General features: G+C 44.1%; 1 protein-coding gene across 1 annotated transcript in view; it reads right to left on the reverse strand.

The window, feature by feature from the left end:
- The window catches only part of ERLIN1 (ER lipid raft associated 1), a 215293-nt gene that overhangs the window by 51768 nt on the left and 138175 nt on the right, over positions 1–25350 (reverse strand). Inside the window, exon 10 of the mRNA XM_069240832.1 lies at positions 23053–23142. Within this exon, the coding sequence (XP_069096933.1) occupies positions 23053–23142 (90 nt within the window). The remainder of the gene's footprint in view (positions 1–23052; positions 23143–25350) is intronic.

Here is a 25350-nt window from a genome sequence, read left to right on the forward strand (position 1 = left end):
CTTCTGTTTTTGCTGCTCCTCTGCACCTTGAATGCAAATCTTCTCCCTGTCGCAAATGGTGCGACTTGAAACGTTCTTACAAATATGGCAAGTTATCAGGAACAGGAGTATCACGAAGACAGAGAATACATACTCTGTGAGGGACTATCTTAGCCCCTTTTCTCCTACAGTCTGGACACTTGTCAAAAAGTAAATGGCAATTTTGAAGCCCAAAAAAATAATTCCTGTCAGAAAAGGACAGAAAAAGGCAGGGAGATCCCGCACGTGGTCGGGACTGTTCAGTGCTTATGACTATACATGCAAATCTGCTACAAGAGAAAGAGTATTAACAATTATAACTTATTCTTATAATTGATACTTCATGCCACAGATTCTTCACTTTTCCAAGGGACACCAAAGCAGTGCCTCCTAAGGTGGAGGGTCTGTGGAATGCCCTTCCCACTAGACCTGGCTGGCAAGCCAGTAGTGTTCTGTGAACATGTGCACTGACGCCTGACACTGTGTGCCATTGTAGTGGGAGCAATGTTGGCCCTGGTGGAATAATCCCTTAATCCTTTTGTGAGCTGCTACCTGGCAGATCTTAATGCAGTGGACAATCCACCAGAACAAACTCCTTTTCGGTCACATCTAGCATTTCTTTGACCCAGAGAACCCCAAAAAGAGCTTAACCTCCACTCAATAGTTTCTGGTGTAATTAATGGAAAAACTCAAAGCTCTTTTGGGATTCAACCAATGGAGTTGCTTCTCCTCTTGAGGGGTGAGGCGAGCAAGGAACGTTGTGATGCAGATGGCTTACCCAATGTGAAAAGGAGTCTATGACTTCTGGTATGGTCTTCAAAAACAATTTGGTTGGTGGAAAACTTTGGTGAAAGATGGCTGCACTGAGAAAGTATGGAGCGCACTTTTGACACAAGCTGAAACGATCACAGAGAGGAATACAGTCTTGAGAGGCAGAAGATTCAAGAAGCAGCTGTGCATTGGCACAAAGGGGGTCACAGCAGGAACATCGGGACCAAAGTAAGATCCGACTGACATCACAAACAGTTTGAAAGGAAACATTTCTGGCAAACTTTTAAAACCCTACCACAACAGGTGATTTAAAACAAGGGTGGCAGGTCCAGCAAAAACAAAAAAGCCAAACGGGCTGACAGATAACCTTTAATGACCCCTGCTGAAAATCCTTGCCAAGTCAAAGACAAAACAAACAAAATAAAATGTCAGGAAGTTTAGCTTGCAAAGGGTCTGTGTTGTGGGCCAGTCTACAAACGTGTGCCTCCGCCCTCCTTGAATGGAATTTGTGGAGGAGCATCCACTACCTCAGGGAGATCGATTGAATGCAGTCAATTGCTGTAGCTGCTTTCTCTCCGTGCACAAAGGTGTAGATTACACAGACCAGATGCAGAGACAGGTCCTCCCTAAATGGAAGCCTGATTGGTGGATAGGTGCTTATGCCCATTCATTCTGGGTACATCACTGTCCTGACCACAATCCGATACATAGCCACTAGGATAGCTTGGGCCCAACCGTACCTGAACTTCTTCAGAACTCAAGGCAAGAAGGCAGAAAGGAATTGAGGGGTCCCTTGTTACACCCCAGCCTGAAAGCGCTTCCTAGAGAGCCTTCCTGGGAACTCCAACGCGCAAAACAAATTGAGACTGCAAGTGTTCAACGGTGGTGAAAAAATACAGCCAAGGCTTTCCTCACTGCCGGAAGATGTCCTGCACCACCTTGGGATACAATCGCAAATTCAGTGATCCACTAGGAAAAGCTGGCTCGGCTTGACCACCATCGAGTCTAATGATCTCACCAGGTGGTTCACAATCAGGGAAATGCTGTGATGCCCAAGCCTACTCCAGAGGTACAGCAACGTTTGGCAAAGGACCCAGGACCTAACTCTTCCCCGCTTGCTGCAGTACCATATGGTGGTGGCGTTTGTGAGAACTTGCACAGGCCTTCCTTCGATCGACGGCGGGAGGATCTTCAACACCAGGCATATGGCCCGCAACAACAATAGATTTATGTGGAGTTGGGTTTCCACCAGAGACTAGAGTCCTCTGATCATCACCTCTGTAGATGACCAACCCCGTCCAGCAAGGATGCACCCGTCACAACAGTCAGCTCTGTGTAAAGAAGGGAGAGGGGTCTGCAATTGGTCAGGCTGTAGTTGAGCAGCCACCACTGCAGATCTTGAGCAGTCTCTACTGAAACCTGGATGACATACCCCAAGATTAGTTGGTGCTGGACCGACAGTCATTAGATGCTACTACAAAGCCTGTAAATGCCACCTGGCAATGGATTCAAACAATCCAGATTTTTTTTTTTAAACAATCCAAAAAATGTCTCTGTGTACCATAAAGGTAACATCAAAAGAAATGTATTGCTTCATATATTACTTTGATCATATTAATCCAGACTTTTTTTAATGTAAATATCAATTGAACATGTTATCCTGTTCGAGAAAGAATATATATTATATTTTACATTCGTCTCAGTAGGTGCTCCTAAAAAAAACAGTGAAAGTACTGAAGTGCAGGTAAGTGAAAGTGATATATACAGTCTGTGCAAAGTGTGGTATTAAGAAAACTATGAACTTCGAGTGACTCCTTCAGTCCAGGAAGCCCTGAAGTTTCACAAAGTTTCTTTGTATTTGTCTCATCCACTCTTTGGAGATATGTCGACGTTTCGACCCCGTAATAAGGTGAGTCAGGATGGGGTCATCATCAGGACAAGGAACTTCCCATTGGTAGCACCTAAATTCCAGTGTGAGAAACCAAACTTATAGTCAGGGACATCTTCCAGCTAGGAAAATGATTAGATTGTTTAGTGTGCCAGATAATCACATGGATCAGTCTGTGATCGTGGTATCATGGAGCACCGATAATCAATAGTATCTGGGGCTCGGGATATTTAAATAGTTGATTGGTCCCAGGGGTGGGGAGTGTCAATGCGCCATTAATGATACATCGCAGATGCACCCAGGAGTTTCTTCCACCCGGGATTGCAGTTTGACTGGTCTTGATTCATGCTTGCATGATGACGGCTACAGCAGCAGCCCCAAGTGACTAATTACCCAAGCCCCTGATTCATCGGCGCTCTTTGGCACTTTTCGGATGTTTGCCATCAAGAAGATATCACTGGAAATGTCCCATAAGGCATGTGTATAATGGCATAACACATCGACCTCACTGACTGACCTTAATTCCAAGCTGGCTGAAGAGAACCTTTGTTTCCTGAATGCCTCAATATTGCCCTTTCTGGGGGAATTGTGGGAAATAAATTAGGATTTACTTTGCTGGTAGAGGTCCAGAGCACCAAACACCCTGGTATAGGATGATACATAAGAAAATCCGCGTCACCAGGTGCTGGTCTGTGGCATCTGGCCACTTCCCGGTTTACTGCCCGTTTACTTAAAGACCTCAGTGGGAAAAAGCAAGACTTAGATCAAGTACCCATTATGTTGTAGGTTAGAGTATCATCAAATAAAAGTGCTCAGATGAGGCTGGCCGAGGGAGCAAAACCTGAGTAAGGACATTTGTCTATACTTCAACAGAAGGCAGCTAGGGATCTAAGACCTCAGAGACACATCTAATCACGTTGGCAAAATAAGCGTTCTCCCCCATTGGGAGGGACAAACCCAACCAAGTATCGGGGAAAGTATCAGGCCCAGAGGCCTCCTGCAAATACATATTGTCATATTGTGGGGGGAAATAGTTTCCACCATTATAGTTGTCAGGTGGTGGTGAACTCTGGTCATAATCTTTTCCAAAAGGATAATGGAGCCTCTGAGGAAGACAAAGTGTTATTGGAATTGTTTTGAGTCAGAACATATAGGGGCCAGGTGTGCTGGAGTGGAGTTATAGTGCAACCTTGATTGAGGTGGAGAAAGATTTGGTTTGGGGTTGGACAAGAGTGTCAACAAGGGCTCGACCTCCAGTGCCAGCGATATCGAAACCAGTGGGGATCTTGGAGCTGGAGTGGAAGTTGGCAGTGCAGTCAGTATGGAATCAGAAGTGAGTTCAAGGGACAGCGCCAAGAGAAGACGCCCCATAACCCAGCTGGAGGACCCTGCAGACCAGAAGGTGCACCACAGGGAGCTGGGAGAGCCCAAACACATACAGCATAGTCTCCATAAAGGCCTTGCCTTGATGCTGTGTGCAATGGCCTGTGAAATTCAAGACCCAGTCAGACAGTGGGAGCAGGATCTATTGGCACCATGAGGCCTTCCTGATTTTTCTTCAGACAGGGAGAGGTGAGGGAGGGATCGTTTCGAGTCACACTCAAATTTCTTCTGTTTCTTTTTCAATTTAGAAATCAACTTATTAATCGACTTAGACCACATAGAAAACAAGTCGCAGCAAAGGCCTCCAGACGGAACAAGTCCAATCCAGAGCAGAAGCTGGACGTTAGTTAGAGAGGTACATACCACCTTTCGGTATTTGGCGACCTACAGCTTCACTTCATGGTTCCAGATCACCTTTGTGTGCATTAGGGCACATTCTTAAGAGCCATGACCTGAGCCTAAACACCAAAGGCACACCTTGTCCATGTCAGTCATTGACATCTGTTTCCAACATTCACGGCATGGTTTGAACCCTGTAAATTCTGGAGAGGACACTGCTTAATTTGGCAAACAACTGAAAAAGGGAGTGGTGAGTGGTGATGCAGCTCTGCATTGGAAGGTGCAGAAAGAAATGTACTGACATCAGCTTGCGGGGGTGGTGATTATATCCAGTTCAACTTCATCACTTCCGGTGTGGAATAAGGCTAATGAGGAGTTCCACAAAGCTACCTAGCATTGTGAGGGAGCAAACATGTAAAAAACTGCCGAACTAGCCTTGTGCCTCGGAAGGAAAAGGTCACTTACCCAGTGCACATCTCTTCATGGCATGTAGTGCTGCAGATTCACATGCTTTGCATAGGTTTGCCATCTATGTTGGGTTCGGAGTGTTACAAGTTGTTTTTCTTCGAAGAAGCTTTTTAGAGTTACAAGATCGAGTGACTCCTCCCCTCAGTGATAGTGCGCGTGGGCATCGAGTCCTTTTTTAAATAGTTTTTCCGCAGGAGGGTGAAGTAAGCAGTGAAGAATTGTATATATATATATGGAAAATGTCACTTACCCAGTGTACATCTGTTCGTGGCATTAATCGCTGCAGATTCACATGCTGTGCACATCCCGCCATCTGGTGTTGGGCTCGGAGTGTTACAAGTTGTTTTTCTTCGAAGAAGTCTTTTCGAGTCACGAGATCGAGGGATTCCTCCCATTTCGGCTCCATTGTGCATGGGCGTCGACTCCATCTTAGATTGTTTTCCCCGGAGAGGGTGAGGTAGGAGTTGTGTATGCTAGTAATAGTGCCCATGCAATGGAGTGAATACGTATGTACATAATGTAGTTTAAAGTAATATATTTACAAATTTACAAATGTTCAAGATTAACTTCTAAACGGCTACAGGCTCCCGGGGAGGCGGGTGGGCGCATGTGAACAGACATTTTCCGTTCGATGGCATGTGTAGCTGCAGATACACATGCTGTGCATAGACTAGTAAGCAGTTATCTCCCCAAAAGCGGTGGTTCAGCCTGTAGGAGTTGAAGTTGTTTGAAACAATGTTCGTAGTACTGCTTGACCTACTGTGGCTTGTTGTGCTGTTAACACATCTACACAGTAGTGTTTAGTAAATGTATGAGGCGTAGACCATGTAGCTGCCTTACATATTTCGGTCATTGGAATATTTCCTAGAAAGGCCATGTTAGCACCTTTCTTTCTAGTTGAGTGTGCCTTTGGTGTAATAGGCAGTTCTCTTTTTGCTTTAGGTTAACAGGTTTGAATGCATTTAACTATCCATCTAGCAATGCCTTGTTTAGAAATTAGATTTCCTGTATGAGGTTTTTGGAAAGCAATAAATAATTGTTTTGTTTTTCGAATTCGTTTTGTTCTGTCAATGTAGTACATTAACGCTCTTTTGATGTCTAATGTGTGTGGTGCTCTTTCAGCTACAGAATCTGGCTGTGGGAAGAACACTGGTAATTCTACTGTTTGATTCAAGTGGAACAGTGATATGACTTTTGGTAAAAATGTAGGATTTGTCCGTAGAACTACTTTATGCTTGTGTATTTGAATAAATGGTTCTTGTATGGTAAATGCTTGAATCTCACTTACTCTTCTTAAAGATGTGATGGCAATTAAAAATGCAACTTTCCATGTTAAGTATTGCATTTCACAAGAGTGCATGGGCTCAAAAGGTGGACCCATGAGTCGTGTTAAGACAATGTTGAGGTTCCATGAAGGAACTGGTGGTGTTCTTGGTGGTATAATTCTCTTAAGGCCTTCCATAAACGCTTTTATGACTGGTATCCTAAACAGTGAAGTTGAGTGTGTAATTTGCAGGTAAGCTGAAATTGCGGTAAGATGTATCTTAATGGAAGAAAAAGCTAGCTTTGACTTTTGCAAATGTAGTAAGCATTTTACGATATCTTTGGCAGATACGTGTAAGGGTTGAATTTGATTATTATGGCAGTAATAAACAAATCTTTTCCACTTATTTGCATAGCAATGTCTAGTGGTAGGTTTCCTAGCTTGTTTTATGACCTCCATACATTCCTGTGTAAGGTCTAAGTGTCCGAACTCTAGGACTTCAGGAGCGAAATTGCTAGATTCAGCGATGCTGGATTTGGGTGTCTGATCTGTTGTTTGTGTGTTGCGTTAACAGATCTGGTCTGTTTGGTAGTTTGACATGAGGCACTACTGAGAGGTCTAGTAGTGTTGTGTACCAAGGCTGTCTTGCCCATGTTGGCGCTATTAGTATGAGTTTGAGTTTGTTTTGACTCAACTTGTTTACCAGATATGGAAGGAGTGGGAGAGGGGGAAAAGCGTAAGCAAATATCCCTGACCAACTCATCCATAACGCATTGCCCTGAGACTGATGTTGTGGGTACCTGAATGCGAAGTTTCGGCATTTTGCGTTTTCCTTTGTTGCAAATAGATCTATTTGTGGTGTTCCCCAACTCTGGAAGTAAGTGTTCAGTATTTGGGGGTGAATCTCCCATTCGTGAATCTGTTGGTGATCCCGAGAGAGATTGTCTGCTAACTGATTCTGAATTCCTGGAATAAATTGTGCTATTAGGCGAATGTGGTTGTGAATCGCCCAATGCCATATTCTCTGTGCCAGGAGACACAACTGTGATGAGTGTGTTCCTCCCTGTTTGTTTAGGTAATACATCGTTGTCATGTTGTCTGTTTTGACAAGAATGTGTTTGTGGTTTATTATGGGTTGAAATGCTTTCAGCGCTAGAAATACTGCCAATAGTGCTAAGTGATTTATGTGAAACTGTTTTTGCTGACTGTCCCATTGTCCTTGGATGCTGTGTTGATTGAGGTGTGCTCCCCACCCTATCATGGAGGCATCTGTCGTTATTACATATTGTGGCACTGGGTCTTGGAAAGGCCACCCTTGGTTTAAATTTATACTGTTCCACCATTGAAGCGAGGTGTACGTTTGGCGGTCTACCAACACCAGATCTAGAAGTTGACCCTGTCCCTGTGACCATTGTGATGCTAGGCACTGTTGTAAGGGCCGCATGTGCAACCTTGCGTTTGGGACAATAGCTATGCATGAGGACATCATGCCTAGGAGTTTCATCACCATTTTGACTTGTATTTTTTGTTTTGGATATATGGCCTGTATTACATTGTGAAATGCCTGAACCCTTTGTGGACTTGGAGTGGCAATCCCTTTTGCTGTGTTGATTGTCGCCCCTAAGTATTGCTGTGTTTGACACAGCAGAAGGTGTGACTTTGTGTAGTTGATTGAGAAACCTAGTTTGTGGAGGGTTTCTATGACATACTTTGTGTGTTGTGAACACCGTTCTAGCGTGTTGGTTTTGATTAACCAATCGTCTAGGTACGGGAACACATGTATTTGCTGCCTTCTGATATGTGCAGCTACGACTGCCAGGCACTTTGTAAAAACAGTTGTTATTCCGAATGGCAACACCTTGAATTGGTAATGTACCCCTTGGAATACAAACCTTAAGTACTTTCTGTGTGAAGGATGTATCGGTATATGGAAATATGCATCCTTTAGGTCTAGTGTTGTCATGTAGTCTTGTTATTTGAGCAGTGGGATTACGTCCTGTAATGTCACCATGTGAAAGTGATCTGATTTGATGTAGGTATTTAATGTTCTGAGATCTAATATAGGTCTCAGACTCTTGTCTTTTTTGGGTATGAGAAAGTACAGAGAGTAAACTCCTGTTCCTTTCTGTTGGTTTGGTACTAATTCTATAGCTTCTTTCTGTAGCAATGCCTGAACTTCTAGTCCTAGAAGATCTATATGTTGTTTTGACATATTGTGTGTTTTCGGTGGGACGTTTGGAAGGAATTTGAGTAATTCTATGCAATAACCATGCTGGATAATTGCCAGTATCCAAGTGTCTGTTGTTATCTCCTACCAATGTTTGTAAAATTTGCTTAGTCTCCCCCCCACAGGTGTTATGTGTTGGGGATGTGTGACTTGGAAGTCACTGCTTGTTTTGAGGAATTTTGGAACTTCCCTCTACTTTTTGGGAACTGTCCCCCTCTATATTGTCCCCGAAAACTTCCCCGCAGATATTGGCTCTGATGAGTGGGCCTTGTTTGTGAGGTCGTGGGTTCTGTGCTTTGCCCTCGAATCCCCCCTCGAAACTGTGTTTTTCGAAATGTGCCTCTGCTCTGTGGGGAGTAGAGTGCGCCCATGGCTTTGGCCGTATCAGTGTCTTTCTTAAGTTTTTCGATAGCAGTGTCCACCTCCGGCCCAAACAACTGCTGTCCGTTAAATGGCATATTCAGCACAGCTTGCTGTATTTCTGGTTTAAATCCTGATGTACGCAGCCATGCATGTCTCCTTATTGTCACTGCTGTGTTGACAGTTCTAGCAGCTGTGTCTGCTGCGTCCATTGCTGACCGTATCTGATTGTTGGAGATACTCTGTCCTTCTTCTACTACTTGCTGTGCTCTCTTCTGGAACTCCTTGGGCAAATGTTCTATAAAGTGTTGCATTTCGTCCCAATGAGCCCTATCGTATCTGGCCAACAAAGCCTGTGAGTTTGCAATATGCCACTGGTTTGCTGCCTGTGCCGCCACCCTTTTGCCTGCTGCGTCAAATTTTCGACTTTCTTTATCTGGAGGTGGTGCATCTCCTGAAGTATGTGAGTTCGCTCTTTTGCGAGCTGCCCCTACTACAACTGAGTCCGGTGTTAGCTGTTGTGTGATGTACACCGGGCCGGGGTCTGTTGGTGGCGGTTTATATTTTTTCTCCACTCTTGGAGTAATGGCCCTTCCTTTTACAGGCTCCTCAAACACTTGTTTGGAGTGTTTTAGCATTCCGGGTAGCATGGGAAGACTCTGGTACTGGCTGTGTGTGGACGACAATGTATTAAATAGAAAGTCGTCTTCAATGGGCTCTGCATGCAGGCTGACATTATGAAATGCGGCTGCCCTCGACACCACCTGTGCGTAGGCTGTACTATCTTCTGGTGGCGACGGTCTAGCTGGATAACAGTCAGGACTATTATCTGACACTGGCGCATCATAAAGGTCCCACGCGTCAGGGTCATCTTGACTCATCCCTGTATGAGTCGGGGATTGCATCATAGGTGGAGTGGCTACCGGTGATGTTTGCGGCGATCGTTGTGGAGACCGTGGGGGGCTTACTTGTTTAGCCACCTTTGCCTGTGGCTGCTTGTCTTTCTCCTGGAAGGCAAGTTTGCGTTTCATTCTAATAGGAGGGAGAGTGCTGATCTTCCCTGTTTCTTTTTGGATGTGGAGCCTTCTTTGGGTGTAGTCTGGCTCCATTGTCTCCAATTCCTGTCCAAATCTATGTATTTTCATTTGTGAGGACAGTCCTTGTTCCTCTGTGTAGGAACTTGATTTCGGTTCCGAGGCTGGATGTTTCGGTATCGAAACCTTTTCGCCTACTTTTTTCGGTTCCGACGAAACCTTTTTTATTTTCGGCGTCGTTGTCTCTCGGTGCCGATTCATTTCGGTGCCACTGTCTCGGTGCCGAACTTGCTCGGAGCCGCTATCTCGGGCCCGAGATTGCTGTGTGGCGGTATCTCGACCGGAGTCGGATGACTTCGACACAAGCGTGCCCTTTTTCGGTGCCGATGATCGGTCACCTATTTTTTGGGTTAAGCCATGGCCTGTTGGCGGTGGTGTCCCCTGGGCTTTTGTGGTCTTCTCGTGAGTTTTATGTTTCGACGTCTTACTCACGGTTTTCGGCGTTGCTTCGGGATCGATCTCATCCGAGTCCGATTCCTGGATGGAGAAGGTTTCTTCTTCCTCCTCGAAACGCCCTTGTCCTGTCGGCGCCGACGCCATTTGCAGTCTTCTTGCTCTTCGGTCTCTTAGCGTCTTCCTGGACCGAAACGCTCGACATGCTTCACAAGTATCTTCCTTGTGTTCTGGCGACAAACACAAGTTACAGACCAGATGCTGATCTGTATATGGATACTTGTTATGGCATTTTGGGCAGAAGCGGAATGGGGTCCGTTCCATCAGCCTTGAAGAGACACGTGGCCGGGCCGACCAGGCCCCAACGGGGGATCGAAAAAACCCAAAGGGCCCGCGGAGCTCTTCAAAAGTCTGTGTCGATCTGTTATAACTAACCCAATACCGAACGTAAACAATACCGACGATTTTTCCGAGATTCTAACTAACTTTCCGAACCGAAACCCGGAGCGAAAAGGAACACGTTCGAACCCGATGGCGGAAAAAAAACAATCTAAGATGGAGTTGACGCCCATGCGCAATGGAGCCGAAACGGGAGGAGTCCCTCGATCTCGTGACTCGAAAAGACTTCTTCGAAGAAAAACAACGTGTAACACTCCGAGCCCAACACCAGATGGCGGGATGTGCACAGCATGTGTATCTGCAGGGGTGTGTGTGTGTGTGTATCTGCAGGGGTGTGTGTGTGTGTATCTGCAGGGGTGTGTGTGTGTGTGTGTGTATCTGCAGGGGTGTGTGTGTGTGTCTGCAGGGGTGTGTGTGTGTGCGTGTATCTGCAGGGGTGTGTGTGTGTGTGTGTGTGTGTGTGTGTGCGCGTGCGTGTGTGTGCGTGCGTGTGTGTGTGTAAAAGATGTCCATGCAATGTATTTAAATAGGAAAGTACCACAACAGCTACAGGCTTCCGGGGACGATGCATATGAATGTCCAGCACTACATGCCACGAACAGATGTACACTGGGTAAATGACATTTTCCGTTTAATGGCATGTGTAGCTGCAGATGCACGTTTTGCATAGACTGAAAAGCAGTACCCTCCTAAAATAAGCGGTGGCTAGCGAGTTGGAGTAGTTTGAAAGTACTGCTTGACCAACATTTGCTTGTTGGCGAGATAGTAGATCCACACAGTAGTGCTTAGTAAATGTGTGTGGTGTGGATCAGGTGGCTGCTTTGCATATGTATGCCATTGGCATATTTCTAAGGAGGCCATTGAAGCTCCTTTCTAGTAGAATGGTGCTTTAGGAGGTATTAATATTTGCCCTTTAGCTTTAAGATAGCAAGTTTGAATACACTTTCCTATCCATCTGGCCAATCCTTGGTTTGAAATAGGATTACCCTTATGAGGCTGCTGAAAAGCCACAAAAAGTTGTTTAGATTTTCAAAAATCTTTTGTTCTGTCTATGTAAAACATGAGTGCTCTTTTGAGGTCAAGAGTGACACGAGCTCTTTCAGCAACTGAATCTGGCTGTGGAAAGAAGACTGGCAATTCCACTGACTGACTGATGTGAAATGGTGAAACCACTTTGGGTAGAAATTTTGGATTGTCCTAAGCACTATTTTGTGTTTGTGAATTTGGAAGAAAGGTTCTTCTAAAGTGAATGCTTGAATTTCACTATCTCTTTTTAAGGCAGTAATTGCTACCAGGAAAGCAACTTTCCATGAATGAATGAGATTGAAGACAGCAAGAATGCATAGGTTCAAATGGTGGACCAATGAGCCTTGTGAGCACAATGTTAGGATTCCAGACAGGCACTGGTGGAGCTCCAGGTGGAATAACTTTAAGGCCTTCCATAAAAGCTTTTATGACAGTAATTCTAAACAAAGAGATATGCTGTCTGTTTTGAAGATAGGCTGATATTGCTGTTAAATGAATTTTTGCAGATTAATATGCAAGATTTGCTTTTTGTAAGTAAAGCAAATAACATACAATATCCTGTACCGATGCTTTAAGCGGATCAATGTTTTTGGGTTGACAGTAATATTTTTGTATATACAAAACGTTTCCATTTAGCCGCATTGCACTGCCTGGGTGTAGGTTTACGTGCTTCCTTTAGAACGTCCATACATTTTGATGGAAGCTGTTGATATCCATGCTCAATCCTGTTTTACTCTATACTCTATGACCTCACGCCAGGTTGAACATGCCGGAATTGGGATGCCTGATCTGATTTTTTTTTTTTTTCCCAAAAGGTCTGGTCTGTTTGGGAGCCTGTGATGTGGTACTATGGATAGATCCAACAGTGTTGTGTACCAGTGTTGACGTGCCCACATGGGAGCTGAGTATTATAGTGAGGGAGGTGTGACGCATCTTGTTGAAAAGAAATGGAATTAGTGGGAGAGCCAAACAGAATTGCCCTTGGAGCGAGGGTGTGGGTACTTGGATGCAAAGTTTGGGCATTTTGTGTTTTCGCTTATTGCGAAAAGGCCTGTGTCTGGTGTTCCCCACATGTGAAAGTACTGTTGAATTACTTGTGGGTGAATCTCCCATTCGTGTATTTGTTGCTGCTTCCTGCTTTGGAGGTCCGCTAGTTGGTTGTGAATTCCTGGAATATACTCTGCTAGCAGTTGAAGGGACTAGTGGGATGAGTGCCCCCCCCCCTCTGTTTTCGCAGATAATACATTGTTGTCATGTTGTCTGTTTTTATTAACACTGTCTTGTGCATGATCTGAGGCTAGAATGCTTTGAGTGCTAGGAAAACTGCTAGCAATTCCAAGTGGTTTATGTGGTAAGTCTGCTGGACTAAGTCCTATTCTCCCTGCATAGTAAGATTGTTGAGATGGGCTCCCCAACCTGTCATTGGATGCATCTGTAGTGATTTTGGTCTGTGGCACAGGGTGCTGAAATAGCCACCCTTTTGATAAGTTGGCGTGATTCCACCATTGCAGAGAGTTCTAAGTCTGGCAGTCCAACAACACACGATCCTGAAGTTGACCTTGTGCCTGAGACCACTGTTGCAAGAGACACTGTTGTAGGGGGTCTCATATTTAGATGTGCATTGGGTACTAATGCTATGCACGATGCAATCAGTCCCAATTGTTTCATGATAAACTTTACTGTGTAAGTTTGATTGTATTGTAGCTGTGATATGAGATTGTGGAAAGCTTGAATTCTCTGTGAGTTTGGGTATGCTAATGCTGACTGAGTGTTCAGAATTGCTCCCAGATACGGTTGTATTTGCGCTGGTTGGAGATGAGATTTTTGGTAATTGATTGTGAACCCTAGACTGTGTAGAGTATCTATTGTGTATTGTGTGTGCTGTTGACAGGTTTGAATGGTGCTGGCTTTTATGGGCCCGTCGTCACGATAGGGAAAGACACGTATACGTTGTCTTCGGAGGTATGCTGCAACCACTGCAAGGCATTTGGTGCTGTTGTTACTCCAAAGGGTAGCACTTCGAGCTGTTAATGCTTTCCTACTATCACAAATCGTAGATTTTTGCGATGTGCTGGATGTATAGGAATGTGGAATTAAGCATCTTTTAGATCTAATGCTGTCATGTAGTCCTGTTTTTGAAGTACGGGAATGACATCCTGAAGAGTGACCATGTGGAAATGCTCTGAGAGGATGTACGGATTGAGAGGTCCGAGATCCAGGATTGGTCTGAGAGTACCATCCTTTTTTGGTATAAGGACGTATAGAGAATATACTCCTTTCCCTTGTGGAGCTATAGGTACCACCTCTATTGCACCCTTGAGTTGAAGTGCTTGTACTTCATGTTCTAATAGGATGAGATGCTCCTGAGTTAGTTTGTGTGAACAAGGTTGAATGTTTCGTGGAGTGGAAGTGAGTTCTAGAGAGTAACCATGTTGGATAATTGACATAACCCACTGATCTGTAGTGATGTTGTGCCATTGTCGATAGAAATTTACCAGTCTTCCCCCCAAAGGAGATGTGTTCTGTGGGGATGGTGAGAAAGTCACTGTTTGATTGTGAGGAACCTCTGGATGGGGAGGGTTTACCTCTTCCTCTACTGTTGGATCCTCTATAGGAGCCTCTAACTGATCCTCTAGTGTAGTTGTGAGGATTGTTTTTGATGGGTGGTTGCTGTTTCCATAGCTGATGGTTTGAAACCCCTTCTAAATTGTGGTCTACCCTGGTAGGTGTGGTATACAAAGCCCCCATGGCCTTGGCTGTTTCTGATTTTTTTTTTTTTTAAGTTTGTCGGTGTCCACCTCAGGGCCAAATAAATGCTACTTATCAAAGGGCATATTTAAAACTGCCTGCTGTATCACAGATTTGAAACCTGCCCAGGCATGTCTTATAATAAGCACACTGGTGTTAACTGATCTAGCTGGTGTATCAGCTACATCCATAGCAGATGTAATAGCATTGTTAGATATTACTTGCCCTTCTTTAACTATTTGCTATCCTCTTTTTTGGTGTTCTGGGGGAGGTATTGTAACAGCTCTTCCATTTTGTCCAAGTGTGCTCTGTCATAAATAGCCAAAAGAGCTTGTGAATTGCTGGTTTATATTTTTGTCCATTCTAGGGGTGATAATCCTAGCTTTAACAGGCTCTTGAAAGATATCAGAAGCATGTCTGAGCATGCCTGGAAGCATAGGAAGACATTTGTATTGCTTATGCGTTGATGCCAATGTGTCAAACAGAAAATCCTGCTCTCTGTGATTAGTGTGCATTTGCATATTATGGTAGGCTGCAGCTCTAACCACTACTTTACTTGATTATATGCAGTAGTGTCTTCTGGTGGTGAGGGCCTGGCAGGATTAAACTGAGGGTAATTTGGTAAAATGGTATCAGACTCATATGTATCCCATAGATGTGTGTCTTGTTGATCATCACTAAGATCATCCCCATGTGGTGAGATTGAGGATGTATGTGGTGATAATTGTGTCTCATATGCGGGTGATGTGGTGGAGGTGGTGTGAAAGGAGGAACAGGAGAATGTGGTGGTGAAAGCGGTTTCTGCTTTGAGGCCTCTCTCTGTTGTTTTTGCTTGATAGGAGGTGCATCTTTTGAAGTGTCCTTAAAAGTCAATTTCCTTTTAAAAGACATTGGAGGGGAGGCAATTATTCTTCATGTGTCCTTCTGAATAAGTATCTTTCTTTGTTTGGCATTCATCACCTCTAAAATGGGTTGAATATTTGTGGATTCTTGGGTAGAAGTAGTTTCTTTACTACCCATGGCTTTCGACTCCGAAAGTTTATGTTTTGGTCGAGCCGAAAGTGTCCGCTCCGAAGCGGTTGTAATCCTTTCCGGCTCTGAAGATGTTGCTGTTCTTTTCGGCTCCGAAGGTGTGCTCTCAGATTTTCCGCTCGACTCGGAGACTGGTGTAGGAGTCTGTTTGGTCGAAGCAGAATGCACCTTAGACTTAAATCTCTGTGCCGAACTCGAAGGTTTTCATCCAGACTTTCTTTTTGAATCCGACCATGGCCCAAAGGCAGTGGAGAATCGACGACTAGTGCTGAAGTCTTTTTAGTTATTTTTACTCACGTACTGCGCCACAGGTATGTAGTGGCTGTCGGAGTGTTCTTCGGAGTCTGAATCTTGGATGGAAAAGACTGCCCCTTATCGAACTTCTTCTTTGGCATGTTCTTTGCCTAAGATGTCCAGTGTTTCTTCTGTGGATCTGGACACCATTTTGAGGCGAGGAGTTCTATGGTTCCGAAGAGTCTTTTTCAAATCGAAAAGATATACAGGCATCGCAATTGTCCTCTTGATGGCCTGGAGATAGACAAAGATTGCACATAGAATGCTGATCGGTGTACGGAAATTTAGCATGACACTGAGGACAGAATCTAAACAAGTGCGTTCCATCAGATTCTCTTTGAAGTAGAACCTTAAAGGGCGTTGCCCTTGTAAGGGCGAGAAATTGGACTCTGACGGTCTAAATCAGATCGAGTATTGATGGAAACATGATCAACAATACCGATGATATTATAGAACGATCAGAATAAGTTCTGAATTACCGAACTGAGATTCACCGGATCGAGAAGAAACACGTCCAAACTCAACAGCGGAAAGAAAAAATCTAACAAAGGACTCTATGCCCATGCACCCTATCACCGAGAGGAGGAGTCACTCAATCTCATGACTTAAAAAAACTTCTTTGAAGAAAAACAACTTGTAACACTCCTCCGAGCCCAATACTAGATGGCAAACGTATGCAAAGCATGTGTATCTAAAACTACACATGCCATCGAACATATAAATATATATATATGGAAAATTTCACTTACCCAGTGTACATCTGTTTGTGGCGTGAGACGCTGCAGATTCACATGCTTTGCACATCCCGCCATCTAGTGTTGGGCTCTGAGTGTTACAAGTTGTTTTTCTTCGAAGAAGTCTTTTCGAGTCACGAGATCGAGGGACTCCTCCCCTTTCGGCTCCACTGCGCATGGGCGTCGACTCCATCTTAGATTGTTTTCCCCGCAGAGGGTGAGGTAGGAGTTGTTTTATTATAGTAATAGTGCCCATGCAATGGAGTAAATATGTATGTACATAATATAGTTTAAGGTGATATATTTCCAAATTTACAAATGTTCAAGATCAACTTCTTAACGGCTACATGCTCCCGGGAAGGCGGGTGGGCGCATGTGAATCTGCAGCGTCTCATGCCACGAACAGATGTACACTGGGTAAGTGACATTTTCCGTTCAATGGCATGTGTAGCTGCAGATACACATGCTTTGCATAGACTAGTAAGCAGTTATCTCCCCAAAAGCGGTGGTTCAGCCTGTAGGAGTTGAAGTAGTTTGAAATAATGTTCTTAGTACAGCCTGACCTACTGTGGCTTGTTGTGCTGTTAACACATCCATGCAGTAGTGCTTGGTAAACGTATGAGGCGTTGACCATGTGGCTGCCTTACATATTTCAGTCATTGGAATGTTTCCTAGAAAGGCCATAGTAGCACCTTTCTTTCTAGTTGTGTGCCTTTGGTGTAATAGGCAGCTCTCTTTTTGCTTTGAGATAACAGGTTCGAATGCATTTAACTATCCATCTAGCAATGCCTTGTTTTGAAATTGGATTTCCTGTATGAGGTTTTTGAAAGGCAATAAATAGTTGTTTTGTCTTCCTAATTTGTTTTGTTCTGTCAATGTAGTACATTAGTGCTCTCTTTATGTCTAATGTATGTAGTGCTCTTTCAGCTACCGAATCTGGCTGTGGGAAGAACACTGGTAATTCTACTGTTTGATTCAAGTGGAACGGTGAGATAACCTTTGGTAAGAATTTTGGATTTGTTCTTAGAACTACCTTATTCTTGTGTATTTGAATAAATGGTTCTTGTATGGTAAATGCCTGAATCTCACTCACTCTTCTTAGAGATGTGATGGCAATGAGAAATGCAACTTTCCACGTTAAGTATTGCATTTCACAGGAATGCATGGGTTCGAAAGGTGGACCCATGAGCCTTGTTAAGACAATGTTGAGGTTCCATGAAGGAACAGGTGGTGTCCTTGGTGGTATAATTCTCTTTAGGCCTTCCATAAACGCTTTAATGACAGGTATTCTAAATAGGGAAGTTGAATGAGTAGTCTGCAGGTAAGCAGATATTGCGGTGAGATGTATCTTTATGGAAGAGAAAGCTAGATTTGATTTTTGCAAATGTAGTAAATATCCTACTACATTTTTTGGAGATGCGTGCAATGGTTGAATTTGATTATCATAGCAGTAACAAACAAATCTTTTCCATTTATTTGCATAGCAGTGTCTAGTGGAAGGTTTTCTAGCTTGTTTTATGACCTCCATACACTCTTGTGTGAGGTCTAAGTGTCCGAATTCTAGGATTTCAGGAGCCAAATTGCTAGATTCAGCGATGCTGGGTTTGGATGCCTGATCTGTTGTTTGTGTTGTGTTAACAGATCTGGTCTGTTGGGTAGCTTGACATGAGGTACTACTGACAGGTCTAGTAGTGTTGTGTACCAAGGTTGTCTTGCCCATGTTGGTGCTATTAGTATGAGTTTGAGTTTGTTTTGACTCAATCTGTTTACTAGATATGGAAGGAGAGGGAGAGGGGGAAAAGCGTATGCAAATATCCCTGACCAGTTCATCCATAGAGCATTGCCTTGGGATCGCTGGTGTGGGTACCTGGATGCGAAGTTTTGGCATTTTGAGTTTTCTTCTGTTGCAAATAGGTCTATTTGGGGTGTTCCCCAATTTTGAAAGTAAGTGTTCAGTATTTGGGGGTGAATTTCCCATTCGTGGATTTGTTGGTGATCTCAAGAGAGATTGTCTGCTAGCTGGTTTTGGATCCCTGGAATAAATTGTGCTATTAGGCGAATGTGGTTGTGAATCGCCCAATGCCATATTTTTTGTGTTAGGAGACACAACTGTGTTGAGTGTGTCCCCCCCTGTTTGTTTAAATAATACATTGTTGTCATGTTGTCTGTTTTGACAAGAATGTATTTGTGGGTTATCATGGGCTGAAATGCTTTTAGCGCTAGAAATACTGCTAACAGTTCTAGGGGATTTATGTGAAACTGCCTTTGATGTATGTCCCATTGTCCTTGGATGCTGTGTTGATTGAGGTGTGCTCCCCACCCTGTCATGGAAGCATCGGTTGTTATGACGTATTGTGGCACTGGGTCTTGGAAAGGCCGCCCTTTGTTTAAATTTGTACTGTTCCACCATAGAAGCGAGATGTATGTTTGGCGGTCTATCAACACCAGATCTAGAAGTTGACCCTGTGCATGTGACCATTGTGATGCTAGGCACTGTTGTAAGGGCCGCATGTGTAACCGTGCGTTTGGGACAATGGCTATGCATGAAGACATCATGCCTAGGAGTTTTAATACCATTTTTGCTTGTATCTTTTGTGTTGGATACATGGCCTGTATTACCTTGTGAAATGTTTGAACCCTTTGTGGACTTGGAGTGGCTATCCCTTCTGTTGTGTTGATTGTCGCTCCTAAGTATTGCTGTGTTTGGCACGGCAAAAGGTGTGACTTTGCATAGTTGATGGAGAAACCTAGCTTGTGAAGGGTCTGTATGACATACTTTGTGTGATATGAACACTTTGTTAGCGTGTTGGTTTTGATTAACCAGTCGTCTAAGTAAGGGAACACGTGTATTTGCTGCCTTCTGATATGTGCAGCTACTACTGCTAGGCATTTTGTAAAGACTCTTGGCGCGGTTGTTATTCCGAATGGCAACACTTTGAATTGGTAATGTATTCCTTTGAATACGAACCTTAGGTATTTCCTGTGTGAAGGATTTATCGGTATATGGAAATACGCATCTTTTAGGTCTAATGTTGTCATGTAGTCTTGCTGTTTGAGCAGTGGGATTACGTCATGTAATGTGACCATGTGAAAGTGGTCTGATTTGATGTAGGTATTTAGTGTTCTGAGATCTAGTATTGGTCTCAGAGTTTTGTCCTTTTTTGGTATTAGAAAGTACAGTGAGTAAACTCCTGTGTTTTTCTGTGGACTTGGTACTAATTCTATTGCGTCCTTTTGCAGTAATGCTTGAACTTCTAGTCCTAGAAGATCTATATGCTGTTTTGACATATTGTGTGTTTTCGGTGGGACGTTTGGAGGGAATTGGAGAAATTCTATGCAATAACCATGCTGGATAATTGCTAAGACCCAAGTGTCTGTTGTTATTTCCTCCCAAGATTTGTAGAACTGGCTTAGTCTTCCCCCCACTGGTGTTGTGTGAAGGGGTTGTGTGACTTGTGAGTCACTGTTTATTTTGAGGGGTTTTGGGACCTTGAAATTTTCCCCGATTTCTTGGGAATTGGCCTCCTCTGTATTGTCCCCGAAAACCTCCCCTTTGATATTGTCCCTGGTAGGTAGGTGGTCTTGTTTGTGAGGTGTTGGTTTCTGTGGGTTGACCTCGAAACCCTCCCCTAAAAAGGTGTTTTCCGAAATGTGCCTCTGCTCTGCGGGGAGTACAGTGCGCCCATGGCTTTGGCTGTATCGGTGTCCTTTTTTAGTTTTTCAATGGCAGTGTCCACCTCTGGCCCAAATAATTGCTGTTCATTAAACGGCATATTGAGCACAGCCTGTTGTATTTCAGGTTTGAACCCAGATGTGCGCAGCCATGCGTGTCTCCTTATTGTGACTGCAGTGTTTATTGTCCGTGCAGCTGTATCCGCTGCGTCCATGGAAGTCCGTATCTGATTGTTCAAGATACTTTGTCCCTCTTCCACCACCTGTTGCGCTCTTTTTTGGATAGGTGTTCGATGAGATGTTGCATTTCATCCCAATGAACCCTGTCATATCTCGCCAAGAGTGCTTGCGAGTTGGCGATACGCCACTGATTTGCTGCTTGTGCTGCAACCCTTTTTCCCGCTGCATCAAACTTGTATGCGAGTTGGCTCTCTTACGAGCTGCCCCCACAACTACGGAGTCCGGTGTCAGTTGTGTCGTAATAAATATAGGGTCTGTGGGTGGCGCCTTATATTTTTTCTCCACCCTTGGTGTTATAGCTCTGCCTTTAACTGGCTCCTGAAATATTTGTTTTGAGTGCCTTAGCATTCCCGGGAGCATGGGAAGGCTTTGATAATGGCTATGGGTGGAGGACAGGGTGTTAAAGAGGAAGTCATCCTCAATAGGCTCCGAATGTAGTGATACATTATGGAATTCGGCTGCCCTAGCGACCACCTGTGCATATGATGTACTGTCCTCAGGTGGTGACGGTTTAGTTGGGTACGACTCTGGGCTATTGTCTGATACTGGGGCGTCGTAGATGTCCCATGCATCTGGATCATCCTGGCTCATTGTGGTATGAGCTGGCGAGTGTGTTAATGGTGGAGTTTGCGCCGGTGATGCATGAGTTGATGGTGGTGGAGAAGGTGGTGGAGTTACTTTCTTCACCACCTTTGCTTGTGGTTGCTTGTCTCCTTGTCTCCTTGTTGGAAGGCAAGTTTCCTTTTGATTTTGATTGGGGGACGAGTGCTGATCCTCCCAGTATCTTTTTGAATAAAGAGCCGCTTTTGCGTGTGATCTGGCTCTATTGTTTGCAAATCCTCTTCAAATCTGTGTTTTTTCATTTGAGAGGACAGTCCTTGTTCCTCTGAGTAGGAACTGATTCTCGGTTCGGATGCCGGATGTTTCGGCACCGAAACCTTTTCTACTGATTTTTTCGGCTCCGACAAAATCTTTTTTCTTTTCTGCGTCGTGCCCTCTCGGTGCCGACCAATCTCGGTGCCGCTGTCTCGGTGCCGAATGTTTTCTGCGCCACTCTCTCGGGCCCGAGAGTGCTGCGTGCCTGTATCTCGACCGGAGTCGGATGACTTCGGCACCAGCCCGCCCTTTTTCGGTGCTGATGGACGGTCACCTACTTTTCGGGTTAAGCCATGGCCTGTTGGCGGTGGCGTCCCCTGGGCTTTGTCAGTCTTTTCGTGAGTTTTTTGTTTCGACGTCTTACTCACGGTTGACGTTTCTTCGGCGTCGAGTTCTTCGGAATCCGACTCGTGGATGGAGAAAGTTTCTTCTTCTTCCTCCTCGAACCGTTGTTGTCCTGTCGGCGTGGACGCCATCTGCAATCTCCTGGCTCTTCGGTCTCTGAGCGTTTTCCTCGACCGAAACACGCGACAGGCTTCGCAAGTATTCTCCTTGTGCTCGGGGGACAGGCACAAGTTACAGACCAAATGTTGATCCGTATAAGGATATTTATTATGGCATTTAGGACAGAATCGTAACGGGGTCCGTTCCATCAGACTTGAAGTCGCACGCGGTCGGGCCGACCAGGCCCCGACGGGGGATCGAAATTACCCCGAAGGGCCACCGGAGCTCTTCAAGATTCGGTGTCGATTTGTGCTAACTAACCCGATACCGAACAAAACAATACCGATGATTTTTTCCGAGATTCTAACTAACTTTCCGACCCGAAACATGGAGAGAAAAGGAACACGTCCGAACCCGATGGCGGAAAAAAACCAATCTAAGATGGAGTCGACGCCCATGCGCAATGGAACCGAAAGGGGAGGAGTCCCTCGGTCTTGTGACTCGAAAAGACTTCTTCGAAGAAAAACAACTTGTAACACTCCGAGCCCAACACCAGACGGCGGACTGTGCACAGCATGTGTATCTGCAGCTACACATGCCATCGAACATATATATATACACACATGCACATTAGTTTACTGCAAAAGGAAAACATTAACATTAAATAACCTAACATGACCAACAAAACAAGGATTATAAAGCCTATTGAGCTCCTCATAATGACCAGGCATCAACTGAATCCCAGTGCATGCACACGTAGGAAATATTTTAAAGCTAATGAGCATGAGGTTAGAAGTCTCCATCAAAAATGGTCGCCACATACTCGTGAACCTGACACAGACTGCATGTTGACAGTAGTTCACTAACCGTAATAGGTCTATGAAGAGAGTTTTTTGGGAGAAGCATCTACCCCTGCCAAAATGTTGTTCACCTAACCTACTATGCACAATAGATAACTGTATATAAGATACAATCTGTTTAACTTGATATAAAGTCTCCACTAATGAGACTAGGTTACAGGATGAATGAATCTGCTAAGGACCCTCTTTTTTCAACATTGGTCTACATAAGTCACTCCAGTGTTTAGGGTGAGGGTTGGATGAGTTCAAGAATGTTTTGAGGGCCCTGAAGAGGAAAGTGAAGTCACACATTTTTCGCCAAACATTAATTGTGGTCAGCATTTATCTGGGGCACAATAGCCTATGAAACGGAAGCTAGCATATGTGCACTTACAACGAGGCTACTTCTGCTTTTTTCATAGTAATGATGTTATGTTCTAAAGCAGAGTTAACAACACATACCTGCATTGGTCATAAAAATAAAGTGAGAGCCTAGAAAGAACAGAGAACTGAAAATGAATGGTACTCAGAGTGTGCACCTACCTTCTATTTCCGAAATCCTCTTCTCAGTTTCTTTTTCCATAATCTTTTGTTGGTAGTGTATTTTGGCGACCTGGGCAAATTTCTCAGCCTCTGGAAATGAATGATAAAAGCATATGAGGGGAGACAATGAAGGGAGATATGGGCCTAGGAATATGAGAGTTAAAGTGAGCTATAGAACTGAATGCATAGATTAGTGGCGATCACCAGTGAACTAAAGGGATTATGGAATTGTGAAGAATAAATAAACAGGAGAGACATGGGGTGACTTTGAATGAATGGGGCAAGCAGTTGCGTAAAAGTGGTGCCTGCACAAGGAACTGGAAGGGTGACTATGGGCCTTGGGTTGGTGAAGAATAGGTGAAGACTGTAATGTCAGACTCCTGCTATGGTAAAGAGACTGCTGGGTTTTAGGTGGTAGCACAACTGAGCCTGGGGGACTGAGTCTGATCCCACGCCGTGTGACAGGTGTTGGCATAACCCTTTCAGGCTACCTAGCAACACCTCACAAGTACCAGAAGTAGAAGTAATTTGCGGAAGACTATCGCATGACTCATGGAAGCTGTGGTGGAACAGAAGGTCCCCCTTTTTTCACAGTTATGCAAGTCTCAATGCAAAGACAAGGCAGAAGCAGAATCTAGGTTCAATAGGCTTTATTGAAGCAACCAAGGTTTATGTAAAATGACATGAATTGCAATTATGAGGGTAATGAAAGAGCGTTATTACAGCAGTGAACAACAGAGAGAAACACAGGATGAGCCCCATCATACTTTCACAATAGTGTGTCTAACATTCCTACCTACACTAAGTTGCTACATGAGACCAAGTAGCAGTATTAGCCCTTCTGGGCCCGGGAGGAAACCCAACCACCATAACTGTGCTGAGGTAAAGAAGAGGTCTGTTAGTCTGCTGAAAGTCTTCCCACGTAGAAGAAGAGGAACCAAAAGGTTACAGCATGATGTTTTATAATACCATATCTGCTGTTCTACGAATGCCCTGACTTGACAACACATTTTTCTGTGTAGGGTAGAGAATGCACCCTTTGGACTGGCAATATCCAGTGAACATTGTGTACAGCCCTAGGTTGAGCACCGAATGAAAATGTCATGCAAAGAAATGAATAACAGATTCAGCAAGGAAGGACAACTGATAAAAGTAATTTTAAAAAATTGCACTAAAATCAAGCTTTTCTAAAATAAAAGTTAAATATAACAAGTTAAAATGGGACAGGCCTCGGGCCCAGAACTAAGTAATGTGCCCGTGTAAAAAGCTCAAATAACCTCACAGCACCCTCCCCATTGTCGGTTATAACAGAAGGATTAGTTACTTACCTGTAAATCCTAGTTCTCTTCCAGGGGTATCCTCATCAAAGTCATAAACATTGAATATTCAAGCCCTTGTGCGGGGACCCCGGAGCATATATATATAAAATACATACATATTATCATGTGTAAAAAAGCAATGCAGGCTATAATCATAAATAGGCTAAAATGCTTTATTTCTATGTAAGTTTTTTTTTTTTTTCATATTATAAAATCACAATAGATCATAAATATCTACCTAAGCCCCAAAAACTGGACTTAGGGAAGTAAACAGCAGTAAATAGCAGAGAAAAATAGAAAAAAACAAATGGAAAAACAATTAAGCATTCTTAGCCAATAGGCTGCATGCAGGTTAACACAGGAGAACCATAAAAACTTTGGCACCGTGCCTTTAAGACCCTGAGCACCTCCAGTATCCCACCATGCCTCAGGGGTGAAGGGAAGGTGACAGTTGGTTCACAGTTAGGTCAGTACTTTTTTACGGTGACAATCTGTGTAACTGATCAGAAAGATAATCTGTCCTGCACTTCTAGGAGACTTGAGTCCGGGGAGGAGGGTGGGTTGTTTATGACTTTGATGAGGATACCCCTGGAAGAGAACTAGGATTTACAGGTAAGTAACTTATCCTTCTCTTCCAGGGGATCCTCATCAATAGTCATAAACATTGAATAGATTAGCAAGCCCATCCCTAAACTCTGCGGACTGTCTGAAAGAAGTGCAGGAAAGAATACATATTCATGCAAATAGATTTCTAAGAGAGGCCTGCCCCACCTGGGCATCCGCTCTTGCATCCGAGTCTAAACAGTAATGCTTAGCTAAGGTATGCACAGACTTCCATGTAGCAGCCTTACAAATCTCGGAAATTGGTACATTGTTAAGGAGGGCAGCAGTAGCCGCTTTTCCCCTTGTGGAATGCGCTTTTGGCCTAGCCAGTAATTGTTTATTAGCCAGCTGGTAAGTGTTAACAATACAAGACACA

This window comes from Pleurodeles waltl, chromosome 6, assembly GCF_031143425.1.
Source record: "Pleurodeles waltl isolate 20211129_DDA chromosome 6, aPleWal1.hap1.20221129, whole genome shotgun sequence".
Taxonomy (NCBI): Eukaryota; Metazoa; Chordata; class Amphibia; order Caudata; family Salamandridae; genus Pleurodeles; species Pleurodeles waltl.